A 20567-nucleotide genomic window follows, 5' to 3' on the forward strand; every position below is an offset into this window, starting at 1 on the left:
TTGCTCCTAGTATTTCCATGTAAACCTTTTTATCTCCTTAAAATTGGTAGTTGTTTCCTCTTTCATTCCTGAATATATAGTAATTTGAGTCAATGTAAGTTAGTCAGTGTAACTATTTTTAATATTGTTGGTCTTTTCGAAGAACCAAATTTGATTTTGTTGATTTTTTTCCTGTTATTTTTCTTTTCTCTATATCACTTATTTTTGCAAGGATATTTTTAATTTCCTCATGCTTGCTTTGGGTTGGGTTTACTCCGTTTTCCCCCTAGTTTCTCATGATGGAAGATAAGATAATCTGAGATTGCTCTCCTTTTTAATATAAATGTTTATAGCTATAAACTTGTAAGCACTGCTTTTGCCAAGACCCATGAAGCCATTGTTATTTTCTTTTTCCTTTCAAGGAAGGGAAAGGTGTTTTGGTTTTTTTCCATTGTTTTGGGGTTTGCCTTAATTTGAGTTTGCTTGAAGAATATAACATTTCTGATAATCATTTAGACCTACAGAAATGGTAATTTCCTACGGTGCACCCTAATACAAATATTCAGAAACATTTCATTATCTTTCATGACCCTTGAATTATTTTATTTTTACAATTTAAGAAAACAAGCTCAGGAAGAGTAATGGGACTTGTCCAAGATCAGAGTACTGATGTGCATCAGGATAGGCCAAGCTGTTACTGAAGACCTGCGTGTCCTTTGTAAGCTGCAGTGAGCTTTTGATCTAATTGAGGGATAAGTCTACATGAAAATAATTCACTTCTGGCACCCATAATGCCATATCCCCAAAATAGACACTGCCATGATTAATGAACCTGTCATTAGACTAGGCTATTGCTCATGCCTTCAGACACTTACTGAGCCCCTGCTCCGTGCCTGGCGTCCTTGGGGAGAAAGAAGGCGTGCGCGGTAAACACAGCCTGGCACCTGCTCTGTAGCAGCGGCGGTTAGGACAAATGAGCCAGTAACTATGATACTGTATGATAAATGTTAGATAAGGTCCCAGACCCTCTCAGAAAGGAGAGAGAGGAAGTCCTATCAAGGAAAGTTTCTGGGTTTTTGGCTTGCATTTTGAAGGAGAAGGAACTTTCTAGGTAGAAGAGACAGGGAGGAGGAGGAGCTTTCCAGGTAGAAGAGACAGGGAGGAGGAGGAGCTTTCCAGGATGCCCAGAAATGTTCTGTGGCATAGAGTCCACCCTTGAACAGCACAGAGGCGTAGGGGCGCTGACCGTTCAGTCACAATTCTTGTATAACTTAAGAGTCAGCCCTCCATACCCACAGTTTCCCTGCACCTGTGGAATCAGCCAGCCATGGATTGTGTAGTACTGTAGTATTTACTACTGAAGAAAATTTCTCATGTAAGTGGACCCATGCAGTTCAAACCTGTATATGTGTGTGTGTGTAAATAATTACGCCTCTTGCTCCCACCTTAGGTTTATTTTCTCCCCATACAGGTGGCATACCTATACAGAGCTGTGTACGGGGGAAGCACATATGCAAAGCATAGAGAGAGAACACATACATTTGGAGCCTAGAGTGTGCATTGGGCAAAGAAGAAGTTAAGAGAGGAAAGTAGGTGATAGAGTAGGAAGGGGGTGTATCATAAACCAGGAGCTGGACTTTGACCTTACAGGCTGTGGGGAAACTTTGGAAGGTTTCTAGAAAGACCTTTGACTGACTTGTCCTGGGTGGATTTGGGAGCCAGCTGCTCTCTTTTGCTGTATGTTCTAGTACTTCTTTCCTCACCAGTAATAGTTTCCTCTTTTTTTTTTTTCCTTTGGACTTACAGTTCACTGAAACTTTTTTGACGGAAAGGGACAAACAGTCCAAATGGAGTGGAATTCCGCAGCTGCTCCTTAAGCTGTATGCGACCAGCCACCTCCACAGTGACTTCGTTGAATGCCAAAACATCCTCAAGGTAACTGTTAGGGGCACTGGAGGGGCTGCATTCAGGCCTCCAGGTGATACCAGACATCTGGGTTATTCCTCTTTTTCAGTCTGCTTTTTAAAATAGCCTGTATTTATTGAGTAAGCTGTAGAAAATTTGGGAAGTTCAGAAAAAGTGCAAAGAAGAAAATAAAAATCACCTATAATCCCACCACACAGAGATAATCACCATAAAGTTCCCGGTGTATATACTTCTGGGTTTTATTCACACTTGTTTTGTCCTGCTGCTGCTACTGCTAAGTCACTTCAGTCATGTCCGACTCTGTGCGACCCCATAGATGGCAGCCCACCTATGGGCAGCACGGGGGAGCCTGGGATTCTCCAGGCAAGAACACTGGAGTGGGTTGCCATTTCCTTCTCCAATGCATGAAAGTGAAAAATGAAAGTGAAGTCGCTCAGTCGTGTCTGACCCTCAGTGACCCCATGGACTGCAGCCTTCCAGGCTCCTCCGTCCATGGGATTTTCCAGGCAACAGTACTGGAGTGGGGTGCCATCGCCTTCTCCGTGTTTTGTCCTAGTACTTGCCTAATTAAGGAGGCCTTGCCCTGGGATTGGGATACATTCTTTTTCAATGGGATTTAAAAGGTCCCATTTGGGTGAGACTTCAAGGAAGTGGCCTTGTGGTTGTTGATAAGTATGACAGGCATCTGAAGGTGAAGGGACTTGGAAAGAGTGCAGAGACATCCAGGGCAGTTGTTCTCAATCTGGAGTGTGTTACAGAGTCACCTGGAAGCCTTGTTAATGGTGGGCCCTGCCAGTAGAATTTCTGATTTAGTAGGTCAAACTTCATATTGGGAAAGCAGGTCCAACTTTGAATTTAGATTACTGGCTCTAATGTAGCTAAAATCTATTCAAGTTATATTTGATCATAATAAAATATGTTTTTCATATGTGAAGTTCTGTTTATTATTTCACATAAATCATTTTTAAATATTAATAGGGCCAGATAAGTTTAATCTTTACCTTTCAGAAGAGATGTTTTGTCTACACAACTTTTTTTGTAAATTGAAAATCATTCCCAAGTAAAAGTTTATAAAAAGATGTTTGTGTTCTTAATCTTCTCACAGTTTGATTTAGGATAGAAATAATTACAGTGTCTTATGCTTGCTTGAAAACATTTTGTGAAGAATTATACATTATTTCACTTGATTCCTGCAAAATCTCTGAGATATGAGGTAGATGAAAGAGGGAAATTCATATTTGTGAGTGCTTGCTATGTAATCATCATTTCTTTATGCATTCAACAAATACTTGAAATTTACTATGTACCAGGCATATTTAATTTTTATGATAACTCTGTGAGATGGGTGGTATTAGTGGATTAGTCCAAAATACTTTGATTGCATGTAACAGTAACCCACTCAGATTAGCGAAAAAGATTTTTTATTGTCTCACATCTTCAGAAAGCACAGATGTGAATTCAGGGGCCAAATAGAGTTAGGCAGTCTATTTCTTATCTTGACATCTGTGTGTGGCCTCGTATTCTTCCACAGAAGTAGGGCTGTTACCTGAAGAAGAGAAAAGGAGATACTGAGCAGGAAAATCCAGGTGTCTTCTGCATTTCCTTTCTCAGTTGAGAAAACAGACTCAGCATAATCCACCCACGTTCACGTGGTTATCATGATGAGCCCAGATTTGTCCTGCTCCTGAAACCAGCTTCCACTGTACTGTGTTGCCAGCAGAATTATAGTCTAGTTTTATAAATGAGAGAAATGAAACCCAGAGGAAGTAGTTCTCCCACTAATTATGTGACCTTGTACAACTTTGTGCTTTTTGTTTTTTAACCTGTAAAATGAGTCAAACTATACTCACTTCATTGAATTATTTTAAGGATGAAATGGACTTAAGTATAGAAATCCGGTGCTTGTCATGTAATAGGTTATCTGTAAGAGAGAGTTCTGCTTTTTCTTGATGAGTGGTACTTCGACCAACATCAACATCACTTGGGTACTTAACGATAAATGCACATTCTCAGGCCCCAGCCCAGACCTGTTAAATCAGAAACTGCAGATGGGACCCAGCAGTCTGGGTTTTAACATGTCCTTCAGGTGACTGGATGCTCACCACTGTATGAGAACTACTGCTCTAGTCCAGTGGGTTCCGTCTTCCCTTGCGGTTCCTGAGAAGAGAGCACAATGAGTAGGACCCTGTATTCCTCCTACTCTTCCTCCTGTTTGACCCACAGTAGTTATGCTTTCTTTTGTAAGCACAGACTCAGGAGCCAGACATCCTAGGTTTAAGTCCTGACTCTGTCACATACCCTGTTTGACATTGACAACTTCTTTGTGTCTTAGTTTCCTTATCTGTAAAATTGGGCCAATACATTACTGTTACGTCATAGAGTTGTGAGGATTTTTTAAAAGAGGTAACTTATGAAGAACCATGCCTGGTACATAATAAGCATTTAATAAGTTAGCTTCTACTACGATTACAACAACTTTTATCACATCAGCTTTTCTGTAAGTTGGCTTTTTTTTTTATTGTTCATTGTGGAGGCTGTCTTTGGCTTCATGGGAATTCAAGTTGTGACTAAAATGCAAACTGTTCTTTTGGTGTCTGGTTTGTGTTGGATAGTAGCACTCAGTGTCTCTTGGTTCCTTTTTCACTAGGAAATTTCTCCTCTTCTCTCCATGGAGGCTATGGCGTTTGTTACTGAAGAGAGGAAACTTACCCAAGAAACCACTTATCCAAATACTTATATTTTTGACTTGTTTGGAGGTGTTGATGTAAGTCATTGTTTATTATTACTACTGCTATTTAATGGCTTGGGAACTTTTGAAATGGGAATTAGGAAGCGTTTTAGAATTTATAGCAAGCATTTCAGAATTTTCTCTTTAGAAGCTCCATGGTATTCACCTGTGTTGAAGTACCATAGCTTTTACATTGAAAGAGTTGATTTTGTGTGAATTGATAATAATATCAACTTTTTTAAGGCACAAAGTTAATGTTTCCTAGTTCAGCTGTGATGACTAGTTTCTTCTTTGTCCTTCCAGAGATGTAATATATATATGTGTGTATGTAAATAGTTACCCTGACTGCCCCCCCTTAGGTTTATATTCTCCCCACATAGAAGTAGCATATCATATATACAGGTACCTTGCTTGCTTTTTTTCATGTGATTCTATAACTTGGAGGTAGATTCATTTTAATATGTGTAAATCTGCCTCATTATTATTAACAGCTATATAGTATTCCCTGGTATGATTATACCATTATTTACTTAGGCCTTAGTTGATGGACATTTAGCTTTCTCAACACCTTTCCTATAACAAACAAGGTTGCAGTGAAAGTTTTTGTACATGTGAGTACTGTATACTTTTAGGATCAAAGCATATGTCTTTTATTGTTTATAAACTTACCAATTTATGTACCTAAAAGGCTTTTATCAACTTACATCCCCAGTAACAAAGAAGAAGAGTGTCTTTTTATCCACTCCATCGCCAACACAGTGTGTGTATGTGTATTTTTATGGACTTTGTTCTTGAGGTGTAACTTGCATACAGTGAGGTATGTCAGTAACTATGAGAAGATACATTCACCTTTGCCACCCAAACCATGAAATAGACTGTTACCAACACAGAGTAGCCTCCTTCACTAAGCAATATGTTTTAAGTATTTTAAATATTTGCTAAGCAGATATGAGAAAAATGATATTTCTTCATAGTTTTTTAAAGTTTTATTGAGATACAGTTCACATCATATAATTCACCCATTTAATGTGTATAATTCAGTAGTTTTTAGTGTATTTGTAGATATGTGAGACCACCACCATAGTCACTCTAGAACATTTTTATCACCCAGAGAAGAAACTCCATATGTTTAAGCTATCACTCTCCCACTCCTCCAACCACCAGCCCCATCATAGGCAACTGTTACTCCACTTTGTCTTTATAGATAACCTTGTCTTGGACATTTCATATGAACAGTCACATAATATGTGATCTTTTGTTATTGGTATGTTTCACTTAGTTTAATGTTTTTAAGGTTCATCCCCATTATAGCATGTTTCAGCAGTTTATTCTATTTTATGGTTGAATAATACTCTACTGGGTGGATATAGCATATTTTGTATGTTCATTTGTCAGTTAGTGGACACTTGGGCTATTTCTATCTTTTGACTGTTACAAATAATGCTGCTCTTAACACTTGTGTACAAGTTTGTGTGTGGAAATATCTTTCCATTAATGTTGGGAATATACCTAGAAGTGGGATTGATGGGTCATATAGTAGCTCTTGTATTTAATTCTTTGAGGATTTATCAGACTGTTTTCCAAAGCAGCTGCACCATTTTACATACCCACCAACAATGCACAAGGGTTCTGATTTTTCCACATCCTCTTCAACACTGGCTATTCTCTCCACTTTTGATTATAGCCATCCTACTGGGTGTGAAGTGTTACTTCCTTGTGGTTTTGATTTGCCTTTTCCTGTTGCCTAATGCTATTGAACATTATTTTATGTGCTTCTAGGTCATTTGTTTGTCTTCCTCAGAAAATATCGTTATTATGAATTCTGAGAGCCCTTTATATAGTCTCTGTATAGTTTTAAAAATTTATATCTTTCAATGAGTGGAATTGGATATCTTTTCGTGTGTTTATAAGTAGTTCCTTTTTTTTTCTTCTATTTGTTTATTAGGCCCTTCTCTTATTGATTTTTGTCTTAGTTCAGGCTGCTACAGCAAAATCCACATTTGAGTAGTTTATGAACAACAGATTTATTTCTCAAAGTTCTAGAGGCTGGGAAGTCCAGATTCATGGCACTGGCAGATTTGGTGTCTCGGGAAGATCCTCTTCTGGATTACAAATGCCAGCTTCTCCCTGTGTCCACACGTGATGAAGGGCTGGGGAATCTCTCTGGAGCCTCTTTCATAATGTGTAACACCATTCGTGGGTGCTCTGCCCTCATAACCTAATCACCACCCAAAGGCCCCACCTCCTAATGCTGTCACATTGGGCATTAAGATTTAGCATGGTTTTCAGGAGACAACATGCAGATTATAGTAACTTGTAAGTACTCAGTTTTTAAAGGTCCTTTGTCATAAGTGTTCTATTTTTTTCCCTAGTTTGAAAATTGAATTTTGACTTTGTTTATGATACATTTTAATGTGAAACTTTTTAGGTTTACTTTTTAAGTTGTTTACTTTTTAGGTTGTCAAACTGATCGGTCTTTCCTTTCATGGGTTCAGAGTTTTTCTTTGCCCATTGTTGCATTATAAACTGTGTCTTTATTTCCATCTAATACTTCAAAGTTTTTATCATGTATGATTAATTTTTGCACCACTTGAAATTTATTTTTATGTAATGAGTGAGGGTACTGGGATCCTGCTTCTTTTCTCTCAGATAACCTGTCCTTTCCCCTGTTACTGGGAGCATGAGGGAGGCTTTCAGGGTGTTGTGGTTGTGTTGTATCTTGATCTGGGTGTTGATTGTGTTGGATAGAGATTCACTTTGTAAAAACTGGAGCTGTATGTTTACAATTTATACTGTTTGCTTTATCACGTTCAGTTCAGTCACTCAGTTGTTTCCGACTCTTGGCGACCCCATGGACTGCAGCACGCCAGGCCTCCCTGTCCATCACCAACTCCCGGAGTTCACTCAAACTCATGTCCATTGAGTCAGTGATGCCATCCAACCATTTTATCCTCTGTCATCCCCTTCTCCTCCCACCTTCAATCTTTCCCAGCATCAGGGTCTTTTCAAATGAGTCAGCTCTTCATATCAGGTGGCCAAAGTATTGGAGTTTCAGCTTCAACTTCAGTCCTTCCAATGAATATTCAGGACTGATTTCCATTAGGATGGACTGGTTGGATCTCCTTGGAGTCCCAGAGACTCTCAAGAGTCTTCTCCAACACCACAGTTCAAAAGCATCAATTCTTCGGCACTTAGCTTTCTTTATAGTCCAACTCTCACATCCATACATGACTACTGGAAAAACCATAGCCTTGACTAGACGGACCTTTATTGGCAAAGTAATGTCTCTGCTTTTTAATATACTGTCTAGGTTGGCCATAACTTTGCTTCCAAGGGGTAAGCATCTTTTAATTTCATGGCCGCAGTCACCATCTGCAGTGATTTGGAGCCCCCCAAAATAAAATCTGCCACTGTTTCCCCATCTATTTGCTATGAAGTGATGGGACCAGATGTCATGATCTTAGTTTTCTGAATGTTGAGCTTTAAGCCAGCTTTTTCACTCTCCTCTTTCACTTCCATCAAGAGGCTCTTTAGTTCTTCACTTTCTGCCATAAGTGTGGTGTCATCTGCGTATCTGAGGTTATTGATATTTCTCCTGGCAATGTTGATTCCAGCTTGTGCTTCATCTAGAGCTCAGCGTTTCTCATGATGTACTCTGCATATAAGTTAAATAAGCAGGGTAACAATATACAGCCTTGACGTACTCCTTTTCCTGTTTGGAACCAGTCTGTTGTTCCGTGTCCAGTTCTAACTGTTGCTTCCTGACCTGGATACAGATTTCTCAAGAGACAGACCAGGTGGTCTGGTATTCCCATCTCTTTCAGAATTTTCCAGTTTATTGTGATCCACACAGTCAAAGTCTTTGGCATAGTCATTAAAGCAGAAATAGGTGTTTTTTTGGAACTCTCTTGCTTTTTCAATGATCCAGTGGATGTTGGCAATTTGATCTCTGGTTCCTCTGCCTTTTCTAAACCCAGCTTGGACATCTGGAAGTTTACAGTTCACATATTATTGAAGCTGGGCTTGGAGAATTTTGAGCATTACTTTACTAGCATGTGAGATGAGTGCAATTGTGTGGTAGTTTGAGCATTCTTTGGCATTGCCTTTCTTTGGGACTGGAATGAAAATTGACCTTTTCCAGTCCTGTGGCCACTGCTGACTTCTCCAAATTTGCTGGTATATTGAGTGCAGCACTTTCATAGCATCATCGTTTAGGATTTGAAATAGTTCAACTGGAATTCCATCACCTCCACTAGGTTCATGCGTAGTGACGCTTCCTAAGGCCCACTTGACTTCACATTCCAGGATGTCTGGTTCTAGATGAGAGATCAAACCATTGTGATTATCTGGGTTGTGAAGCTCTTTTCTGTGTATTCTTGCCACCTCCTCTTAATATCGTCTGCTTCTGTTAGGTCCATAACATTTCTGTCCTTTATTGAGCCCACCTTTGCATAGAATGTTCCCTTGGTATCTCTAATTTTCTTGAAGAGATCTCTAGTCTTTTCTATTCTATTGTTTTCCTCTTATTTCTTTTCACTGGTCACTGAAGAAGGCTTTCTTATCTCTCCTTGCTGTTCTTTGGAACTCTGCATTCAAATGGATGTATCTTTGCTTTTCTTCTTTGCTTTTTGCTTCCCTTCTTTTCACAGCTATTTGTAAGGCCTCCTCAGACAGCCATTTTGCTTTTTTGCCTTTCTTTTTCTTGGGGATGGTCTTGATCCCTGTCTCCTGTACAATGTTATGAACCTCTGTCCATAGTTTATCAGGCACTCTTGTCTATCAGATCTAGTCCTTTAAATCTAGTTCTCACTTCCACTGTATAATCATAAGGAATTTGATTTAGGTCATACCTGAATGGTCTAGTGGTTTTCCCTACTTTCTTCAATTTCAGTCTGATTTTGGCAATAAGGAGTTCATGTCTGAGGCACAGTAAGCTCCTGGTCTTGTTTTTGCTGACTGTATAGAACTTCTCCATCTTTGGCTGCAAAGAATATAATCAGTCTGTCTTCAGTGTTGACCATCTGGTGATGTCCATGTGTAGAGTCTCCTCTTGTGTTGTTGGAAGAGGGTGTTTGCTATCATGTTATTACTTCAATTTGAAAAAACACTTCCTTTCCTTAAAGATGCCATTTTCCCCAAAGCAAAAATTGAGTGTTGAACATTTACATCCATAGCATGAGTCATAGACTGTATTCCTTCAACCGTTGCTCAGCATTCCCTCTTTAGCAATCCCAGCGGTCCTGTCGCGTTTACTTACTGGCCAGTTTGAAGGGCCTTTACTTCTGAATCGTTTGTCAAAGAATTTGCTTAATAGAAACCAGTGTGTTCCTGGGAGGAAAAAGAAGATAGGAGTCTTTAGCCTGGTGTCTTATTTGCAGTGGGAACGAAGCTTTTCTCCTGCAGGTACATGCCCCATCTTAGGACATCTTTGGATCATTAGTTCTTGATTTTGTGGAGTTTTTCTTCCCTGCTTTGAGTTAGGTTAGCTTCTCCAAGAATCTCAGTGTGTTTATAGAGGCTTTTGCTTGGATTATTTTGTTCTTCACTAACCATTATTTGGGTGCATTTCTTCTTGCTGAATTCTCTTGTCATCTTGCTTCTAAAAGTACCTTTCAAAGTTCTTTATTTCTCCCTCTGCCAATCCCCAGAAAGGCTCCCAAGTAATTCCGTTTTCAACATGCTGCCTAATGCTTAGCTGAAGTGGAATGGTGGCTACACCATTCCTTGTCAACTTGAACAAACCCCTAATGTAACACTGGAAAGTGTATCCTAGAGTCTGTGAAGTTAGATGCCTGTAGGATCAAGTAGGCGTATAGTGAAGCAGGCCCAGAGTAAGATGATCTACATAAGTTAAATGACTGCAGAGACTGAGATGAACTGGAGAGTGCATGCCTGCTTTTATAGGGAAATGACTTCCATTTCTTTTGACCTTTGCCCTCAGGGATGTAGGAAATCTAGATTCGTAAGTAGAATCACAGCTTTTCAGTAGATATGGACCACATGAATTATGTCTGTGGGCCAGGTGTAATCCATGCTTGGCATTCAGGGACTTTTAATTTGTTCATTGACATAGAACATCATCTATTTGAAGACAGTTTATTTTAAATATAATAATCTATGCAGGATGAGCTCCTCATACTTTACTGGGATGACTGAAAAGCAGGGCATCTCTTTGAAAAGCTTTTGTGTAGTACATCTCAAAATCTTAAAGATCGTTATTGATTTTGCTCTGTTTGCGTTTATGTGAATCTCTTCTGAGGACATAAGTCAAAATGAGATAAAGCTTTGTATACAAAAATGCTTAGTGTGGCATTACATATAATAGTTAAAAATATTCATCAGGAGGAAGGTAGTTTTTGTTTTCTATAAGGTCAGTGGTGATATCATTGATATTCTCTGTTATTTTCTATTCTCTGCTAAATTAGTTTCCATTCTAATCCTTATTATTTCTTTTCTTTTGCTTGCTTTGGGGTTGGCTTACACCTCTTTTTTTCCAGTGAATTGAAGTAAAAGATTATTAGGCTATTGGTTTGAGATAATTCCTTTTTTTTTCTTTTAAGAGAAATTTTTTGCATTTTTACTGAAGTACAGTTGCTATACAATGTTATATAAATTACAAATGTACAGCATAGTGATTCACAGATTTTAAAGGGTATGCTCCATTTATAGTTACTATAAATACTGGCTGTCTTCCCCATGTTGTATAATACATTTGTGTAGCCTGTGTTACTCTCAGTAGTTTGTACTCCCCCACTTTGATGTTGCCCCTCCCCACAACTGGTAACTACTAGTTTGTTCTCTGTATCTGTGAGTTTGCTTCTTTTTTTGCTATAGTCACTATTTTGTTTTATTTTTTAGATTCCACATACAAGTGATATTCATATACTGTTTGTCTTTCTCTGTTTTATTTCATTTATCATAATGTCCTCCAAGTCTGTTCATATTGCTGCAAATGGCAAATTTTTGTTCTTTTTTATAGCTGAGTAGTATTCTTCTCTCTGTGTGTGTATTCCATGCGTGCTTTAGTAGAACATGTATTCTGCTCTTGCTGGGCAGAATTATATAGCTATCTGTTATAGCTTATTGGTTTATCGTGTTCAAGTCTTCTGTTTGGTGATACCTCATTTTCTATCCATTATTGAAAGTGGAGTATTGTCTTGTCCAGCTACTGTTTAACTTGTCTGTTTCCTTCAGTTCTGTCAGTTTTTGCATCATGTATTTTGAGGCTCTGTTGTTAGATGCATATATGTTTATTATTGTTATATCTTTTCCAATGGATTGACCCTTTTATCATTATTAACTCTTTCTTTCAACAAAATGTGTGTTTTTTTTTTCAGAATGAGCTTTTAAATGCATATTTATTATAAACAGTTTAAACAGGAAGTGAAAGTGTTAGTCACTCAGTCATGTCTGACTCTTTGCAGCCTCATGAACTAGCCCACCAGTCTCCTCTGTCCACGGGACTCTCTAGGCAAGAATACTAGAGTGGGTTGCCATTCCCTTCTCAGGGGATCTTCCTGACCCAGGGATCGAACCTGGATCTCCCACATTTCGGGCAGATTCTTTACTGTCTGAGCCAGAAGGGAAGCCCTTAAACAGTTATATGTTGTATTAAAAGTATGTAAAATGATAAATGAATGCATATCCTCTCCAGCCCCCTGTGGAAATCAGTATTAACAGTTTATGGTGTATCTTTTGTGATTCTTTTTATAAACTTGTGTTTATAAAAGAACATAAATATTCTAAAGCAAGAGTAATCATTGTTGTAGTGTTCTGCAGCTTTTAAAAAGTTGAAGCCACATTGGATCCCAGAGGTTAACTAATCTAACATTCTTATCTTTTGAAATGAGAGTTGAGACCATGGTGGGACCCTGACTTGCCCAAGTTTTCATGGAGAATAGGTGGCTGAGCTGTGACTAGAACCCAGGTTTCCTGACTCTTGGTACAGTGCTCATTTCCCTGAACTTCATTGCCTTCTCCCTGTGTTGGGAACAAAAGGGCCTTGCAGTACCATGACAGGTATTTGGGCCATGAGTTATCACAGCAAAGATTGTTTTATAAGTTGTGCTTTGAATTTTGAAGATTTTATCCCTTTTTTTTTTTTTTTTTAAATAGCTCCTTGTAGAAATTCTTATGAGGCCTACGATTTCTATTCGGGGACAGAAACTGAAAAGTAAGTATACTCAGCAGCTACTTGCGCTCATTTTCTAACCTGCTATTGTGGTGATTCCCAGGAGTCTCTCTTCTTTCCCTTCACACTGAGGACATGCCTTACATTCAGCTGTAGAACATTCTCCGCCTAACTGCTCTCTTTATTTTATACTCGGTAGAAAATACAAATCTGGTGCTTTAAATCAAAAAGTGTGAAAACTACTGGACTAAAAGAATTGCATCTTTGTAATTTCTAACAGTCTTTGGGTTCAGCTTTTATGTTTTCTTTGCAAATTCTTATTTCTCATATCACTAATTGAGAGAGTAAGGAAAAAACTGGCAAGATCATTTACTTTTTTTAATTACTGTCTTGTTTTTGTTGTTATGAGGTTATTCACGCTCTTTGTAAAAAGTTCCGTTACTACCAGAATGTGTGTGGTGAAAAGTCAGAGTGTTAAGATAGCACATAATTTCTTGAATTGGGTGGTGGGTATATGGGTATTGTCCTATTATTAGTCTTTATAACTTACACATGTTGCAAATACTATTTTTAGGTCGTCCTTTTATAATTTTTAAAAAAAACTGTAAAAAAAATAAAAAACTGTAAAAAATTAAAAGACATTAAAAGCCAGGGATCAGTTAACATTTGATGAATGTTTACTACAAACATCAGTTTGTCTTTTTTTTAATGAAAAATTTTTCTTCTAAACAAAATCAACATGACATAGTGTATAAGGAAGGCCTTGTTTATACGTGCAGGAGCAGTTAAGAGGATTTGTATTCATCTTTGATGTCGTACCTTTGTATCCTGTCTAAATTGATTCTTCCTGTCCTTGGTCCTCGTAGCAAGTAGCAGCTTGTAATTACCTGTTGGTGTACTTATTTATTCTCTCTTCCCCTCTAAATTCATAAGTTCTATGAGGCTTTGTCTTTTTTTTTCCACTGCTAACCTCTGTATATTCTGTATCCGCTCTAGAGTGGATGCTGAATAAATATTTGATGAATGAGTGAGTTCCAATTCCCTTTGAAAATGAAGGTCTAGAAGTACTGAAATACACTGATTTGGTGTTCCAGCCTGCTCCGAAGTCATGAAGTAAACCAAAAAGCCCCCTTAGGTTGAAAAGCAGTGGTGAGGGATATAGGACATCTCCATTGTCTCAAGATTATGTCAGTTAGTCCTCTGGTCACTCTAGCTTGGCAGGGCTGCCCACTGGAATTGTGAAGGGAAGCCTGACATTTTAGAGTTTGTGGCAGCATGGGAATGAATGTAAACAGTTTTCAAAAATAAAAAATGATGCCAAACAAAACACTTTATCCATGGTTCATACTCAGCTTTATTATCTCCTGCTTTTGAGGTCATGAAAATTTATTTTCCATTTTGTCATACTCTTCTGTTCCTGCTCACGGAGAAGTAACTAGTTCTTTATTAGAGTCAGTAGGTTAGGGATTAAAAGCCTTTTATTTAGCACAAATAATAAAACAGAACACTTTGAGTCTGGAGTAAAAAAGACTTCCTTGTTTGCTGCTAATAGGATTTTCAATGGAGATTTATAACAACAATCCTGGTGCTGACACTTTAGTTTTAGTGGATTCTTACAGTTCTGTTTTTGGAAATGTGTTTTAGGGAACCAGTTCAACACAAGCATAAAATTAAGGCTGTATGTTACATTATTTATTTCTAGCCTATTTAAATAGCAAAAGTAAAAAAAAAAGAAAAGCTGGATATGATTTTAAGCAAGCTGCAAAGGGAACATGGCTTATTAAGTGATAACACCACAACAGGTTGAAATTATGAAGACTGTGGACCCTAGGAAGCATACTAGTATATCAGACCAAAAAGCTATATACAAATTGGTTAATAGGCTCTGATGGGCATCCTGAAACTCGGGTAAATAAGGACTGGAAGGAGGTATGCTGAAAGGAAAATAATCATTTTGGGATCATGAGGAACAATTCTTATGTTCAAAAATTTGATTCTGTTGTACTGTCTTTCCAATGAGAAAAATAACCAGTTGTTCCCCTTTCACTTTCAGTAAGTGATGAAATGTCCAAGGACTGTTTGAGCATCTTGTATAATACCTGTGTCTGTGTAAGTACCCCTGCCACTGGGACCTCATTTATCTCCCTACCAGATCTGCAGTGCTTGAGGAAGGAAGATTTGAATGGGGGTGGTAGACATGACAGCTATCTTCACACATTGGAGAATTGGACTTATGGACTTATGTGTGCCTGAGAACCAGAACCAACAGGTAGAAATTGTGGGGTGGCAAAATTTCATAGTAATTGTTAAGAACCATGGCTGATTCAACAGCTACTGAACTCTTCTAGCCCTGGAAGAGTCCAAGCAGAGACTGAACAAATACTTGTTAAATGGATGCAAGCCTGGGAAGAGTGTCTATGACCTTTTAGGATTTCTTTAAACTCTACTGTGCCTACTCCTTCATTTTTATTGTTAGAAAACAGAACAAGAACCAGAAGGCCTACCTTTTGTTGACCAGGACACTCATCTAGGTTGATCATTGAGTGAGAAAGAATGGTAAATAGAAGCAGTTTGGTAGAGAGAGCATAGCACTTAGTGCTGCAAGTTGACTCGGGATTCTGGCTCTTGTCTTCATGCTTATTCATTCTCCCTGTGCTTCAGTTTCATTTCTTAGTAGAGTGTGGTTAGTAATCATACTAACAACACCATAGGGTTATTGTGAGGATTAAATGAGATGATACATGTGAAAGCACTTTGTAAAGCAATATACAGTGTTAATTTTTGTAAGACACAATACCTGTCTTTTGGGAGCTTATGTGGTAAACTGTAAAGAGTGAATCATATACAACAGAAGGAAACAGATGCTGTTGCAGAAGTGAAACCTATATGCAGTCAAAGCACAAAGGAATATTTAATTTTCATTTCATTGCTTGCTTCATTCAAAGAAAGATTTCAGGCACCTTGCATGTAAAATCTACCAAGATCATTAATTTAGAAGCAGATATCCAGGAATTGGGCTGAACATAAAATCATCTGTACCATGGATGGGGTACAAATTTGAATTTAAGCATCTTACCAACCAACACAAATAGGGAAATATGTTTCAGTGCTTAACACAGTTAAACATCTATTATAACAGTGCTCTGCAATAGAAATATAACACAAAACACTCAGGTTCTTTTTATTTTACCTTTAGGAATAATGTGTTTATTAGTTCAGGATTGATATCCTAAGATAAAAATCGGCATCCACAAAGATCTTGACAACATACATGATAGACCATTTGAATAAAAAGAATTAAAAAGGGATAAGCTTTGGATATAACTATAAACATACGGGAAATAAAAACTAAGGTCCTGAGCAAGGGAGGTATGTCTTAGGGACATACAAATGAAAAATAGTTTAGGGGCCTAAACTGTCAGTAAGTTTATCAGTAATCAAAAGGATTCATCAAAGACTACTGTCACCAAAAAAGGCTAAAACAAGCTTAGTCTACTGATCAGTCGAAATAAAATATTTAAAAGGAGTTGCACCCTTGTGTGCGACTCAGCAGTGGTGCCCTGCTTCCATGACTGTGCAGCTTTCCTCTGGGGGCACTCCTTGCCAGAAATTTCCTCCCTCCTGTTCCCTCGGGCCATCTTCCTGTGGTGGTCCTGGGGTCCTGGCCCGGGGACTGCTCTCCAGTCCCCACTCTCCAGCTTCCCAGCCACCGTGCCCACCGGTGGACCCACATCCCAGTCCAGGCTTCGGGGGCATCTTAAAGACCATGGGTCCTTGGAAAAATGATGGAGAAGGAGTACTGTCAGGCCAAAAAGGCACAAAACAGATTTAAATTTCCTTTGGGGACAAAGTTTTATAGAGTGAAACCTGTGTCATGGAAGAAGAAAGTATAATTTATGGAAGAAACTGAGACATTCTGTGACATTTTTCTCATTTGTTCAACAGTGCTCATTCATCCCTTCCAACACAGCAGACCGTCTTTTTATAGAAAAGTTAAAATAATAATATAGTTCAGTGGTACATATCATTTACTATTTACCTGGTTACATTTTAGGAACAATAAATTCACCAAAACTCTCAGCTGAATTAAAGTGGTTTTTGTTTTTGTTTTTCTACCCAATAACTCTAGAAATGCGGATCAAACTAGTTCATTTTTTCAAAGGGAAAATGTGCATTGTGGCTTATGATTAGCCACCTTAATTGCCTGTTACATATACATTGGCTTGAACTTAGATATTCACTGTTAGTTATTGTTAGCAGCATTTGTCCTTTTGTGAAACCAGTATCAGAAAACTTACACCCTTTAAGACATTCTTTATAAAATGTATAAATTCTTCAAAAATATTTGAAAAGGAGTGTTACTGCCTGCAGATATTTATAATTTCGAGTTTGCCTCTGTAGACTGTGAAAGCAAATTGTTTAATTTTTTTTTTTAAATGCGCTTTGATGTTTCAAAACAAAAAGAAACTCTAATTCCATTGACTGACTTTAAAATCAGCTATAATCATTAGTCTTCAAAAGCATTTTGCACAGATTGGTCACCTGGATTCTACAAGAAGGCATGTGCTGGTGGTGGTCTCCCAGCAGCACACAGCCCTTCCCAACACTCTCTTACTCTGTTTAGAATAATCATACTGATGAGGTCAGAATTCATGGTTCAGTTTCAGAAAAAAAGTATTCATTGTACATTAACCATTTAGAGGTCATTTAAATAACAAATGTATTGTAAAAGACATGTAGAATTTTAAAACTGAAGATTCGGACCTGTTTTTTCTCTTTTTTTTTTAAAAAAGAGTTATGTAATAAACCTGCACCTAATCTGCATTTTTAGTCACTGATTAGGCTATGTATATTTTGTGTTTGCTTCTGTGTACCACATTTTAAAAAGTATAAAAATGTATTATACTGGTCTCTCAAGAATGTTAGAGTATAATATAAAAGTACTCCAAAAACAGATGAAATAACCTATCACTCCAGCATACTAGGTTGTTTTAAATGTCCTCGTAGCCAGTTTTTTTGAAAGTAAGAAAAGAAGTAGGAAGAAATAGTTGAAGTTAATTTTAACATTGTAGTTTATTTAATACAGAGTATGTCAAGAATACTATTCCAACGTGTAATCAACATGAGTAATTTTTAGTGAGATAACGTAATCAGTATAAGTAATTATTAATGATACATTCTTTTTTTATTTTAAACTGTCAAAGTCCAGTGTATTTTTTGCTCTTACAGCACATCTCAGTTCAGACTAGCCACATTTCAAGTCCTCAGTAGCCACATGCAGCTAGTGGCACAGGTAGGCACAGACAGACCCGTAAGGTAAAAATAAGCTAATTGTTCAGGTAGTGCACAATTATAACTAAAGCCGGTAAGAAATTGTTCTTATTAAAGAAAAGATGATGCATGTGTGATGTAAAGACTCCATCATTCACAGCTTCCATGCTGTTAATAGTCTTATGGGGCAGTCCTACAAGAGTGCCAAAGAATTTTTGAACTGTGGTGTTGGAGAAGACTCTTGAGAGTCCCTTGGACCACAAGGAGATCCACCCAGTCCATTCTGAGGAAGATCAGCCCTGGGATTTCTTTGGAAGGAATGATGCTAAAGCTGAAACTCCAGTACTTTGGCCACTTCATGTGAAGAGTTGATTCATTGGAAAAGACTCTGATGCTGGGAGGGATTGGGGGCAGGAGGAGAAGGGGACGACAGAGGATGAGATGGCTGGATGGCATCACTGACTCGATGGACGTGAGTCTGAGTGAACTCCGGGAGTTGGTGATGGACAGGGAGGCCTGGCGTGCTGCCTGGGGTCGCAAAGAGTCGGACACGACAGAGTGACTGAACTGAACTGAACTGAATGTTAATGATACTCCAGTAGAACACAGTTCAGTTTTAATAAAGGGCAAGGAAGGGGAAGGAAAGACAGGGAAAGAAGGAAGAAAAAAAGAAAAGGAATGGGAAAGAAAGAAAATGAAATGAAAGCGAAGAAAGAAGAAGAAACAAAAATATAAAGATAGGATGATGTGGTCCAACCTGTGCTGATCTGATTTACATCCAGGTTAGATGGAAACCTAGGGCTTTCAAAGTTGCAAACACCAGTGCCTCCAAGGATCAGGTAGAAAACAAGAAAGGTTTGCCTGTTTTGGAGTGGGCACTTTAGTCACAAGTCACAAGTGACTAACCTGTGACTAACCTGGAGTAAGATTGTCCTGTCTCTTAAATTCAAAATTTAAAAGGTGCTGCTGGCCATATAAAACTTGGCTTACTAAGTGCTGGTTTGTAGCGCTTGATTTAAATACTAGGCAGATACTAGGTTAAGAACCTATGATGGATATTATTTAAAAACTCCTCCCCAGAAAAAAAATGCATTCATACAGTGTTTTATATATAGTTGTAGGAATTTAAGGTCTCAGCTACAATTCCTGGTATAGCATGGAATTGCTTTTCCATGTCTGGAGGGGATATTTTGCCCTTTATGTTTTATTTTGTGATTTTAACCTGTTCTGTCTTTTCTTCTCCCCTGATAGACGGAAGGGGTTACAAAGCGTTTGGCGGAAAAAAATGACTTTGTGATCTTCCTGTTTACACTGATGACGAGTAAGAAGACATTCTTACAAACAGCAACCCTCATTGAAGATATTTTGGGTGTTAAAAAGGTGAGCTGGGTCCTCTGGCTGGTGCGTGACCAGGTGGAGCAGAATGTCTCAGACAGCTGTACATGAGTGATATACAAGAGCTCTTTTAAAGAAGAATTTTTGCCATATTCCTTATAAATACTTAAATATATTTATAAATATATAATATTATAGTATATGCTAACAGAATATTTATATATAAACATATAAATACTTAAAGATTTTAAAATACTTAAATATATTTAAGTAACACAAAAAAGTTATTTTTTTGTGTTGCTTAAATATATTTACTAGGTTATGCTCCTTATAACAGGTCTTAAGTGACTATAAAACTTAAGACAGATTGAAATCAAACTAATTATAAAACTCAAAAGGACAAATTGACGTGAATTTAATGTGTCAGCTATTGTTACTGTGCTGAAATCAAATTGTCCCTCAATTATTATGATGCAGGATCTTTTTCGCATAGCTCTTCTGCTGTATGCTGTGCAGGGACTCCGTTTTGCTACCACTTCTCTATATTTGAACTGTTGTGAAGCTTTCTTATGGTGATGTTTGACTTTCACTTGTTACATTCACCTGTGTTTTTTCTCATTACTCTTCAGCAGTTACTTTTAATTGACACCAACCATAAGAAATAACAAATATGAGCACTGAAATCCTGCTACTTGGTCTTAAGACGAACTTTCAAATGATGCAGAATATGCTTTTCTTAAAAAAAAAAAAAAGGCAAACTGTAATCGAAAGCACTAAATTAAAAACTTGTCATCAAGCACTCACAGACCTCTCCAGAGGTCTGTAGACATGTTAGAGAAGCACTGTATTAGATTTTTGGCATAATGCTTGTTAGAACCTGGTTTTCTTCCCCCAGTCTGTGTCAGTTACAGTTGGCAGATTTCTTTTACTACTGAGGAGGTGGGAGTTAGCATTGCTCTTAGAGTTGCTGTTGCAGTGAAAAGAGCACCGTGTGCATTGTAGAGATCCCCGCTTTCACTTCTGTCATCCTGCTGCACTTTCCCCAGGCTCTGCTTGTCATTGCCCAGGCCAAAGATGCACAAGTGACCCATTGTCTGTAGGAACACACTGGAGATGTGTGCAGGTCCCAGACAGACCCTTTGTTCTCTTTGATGAAAAGGCTTTGTTATTTTTCCAATAATTGTATGTTCCAGTTTG

General features: G+C 38.0%; 1 protein-coding gene across 3 annotated transcripts in view; it reads left to right on the forward strand.

Annotated features, from left to right (window-relative positions):
- Positions 1 to 20567, forward strand: part of TRPC4AP (transient receptor potential cation channel subfamily C member 4 associated protein) — a 69259-nt gene that overhangs the window by 12673 nt on the left and 36019 nt on the right. For all 3 annotated transcript variants that reach the window (XM_027558721.1, XM_027558722.1, XM_027558723.1), the window contains exons 2-6: positions 1786 to 1914; positions 4553 to 4669; positions 12749 to 12806; positions 14818 to 14873; positions 19287 to 19415. In XM_027558721.1, the coding sequence (XP_027414522.1) occupies positions 1786 to 1914; positions 4553 to 4669; positions 12749 to 12806; positions 14818 to 14873; positions 19287 to 19415 (489 nt within the window). The remainder of the gene's footprint in view (positions 1 to 1785; positions 1915 to 4552; positions 4670 to 12748; positions 12807 to 14817; positions 14874 to 19286; positions 19416 to 20567) is intronic.

This window comes from Bos indicus x Bos taurus, chromosome 13 (genome assembly GCF_003369695.1).
Source record: "Bos indicus x Bos taurus breed Angus x Brahman F1 hybrid chromosome 13, Bos_hybrid_MaternalHap_v2.0, whole genome shotgun sequence".
NCBI classification, from domain to species: domain Eukaryota; kingdom Metazoa; phylum Chordata; class Mammalia; order Artiodactyla; family Bovidae; genus Bos; species Bos indicus x Bos taurus.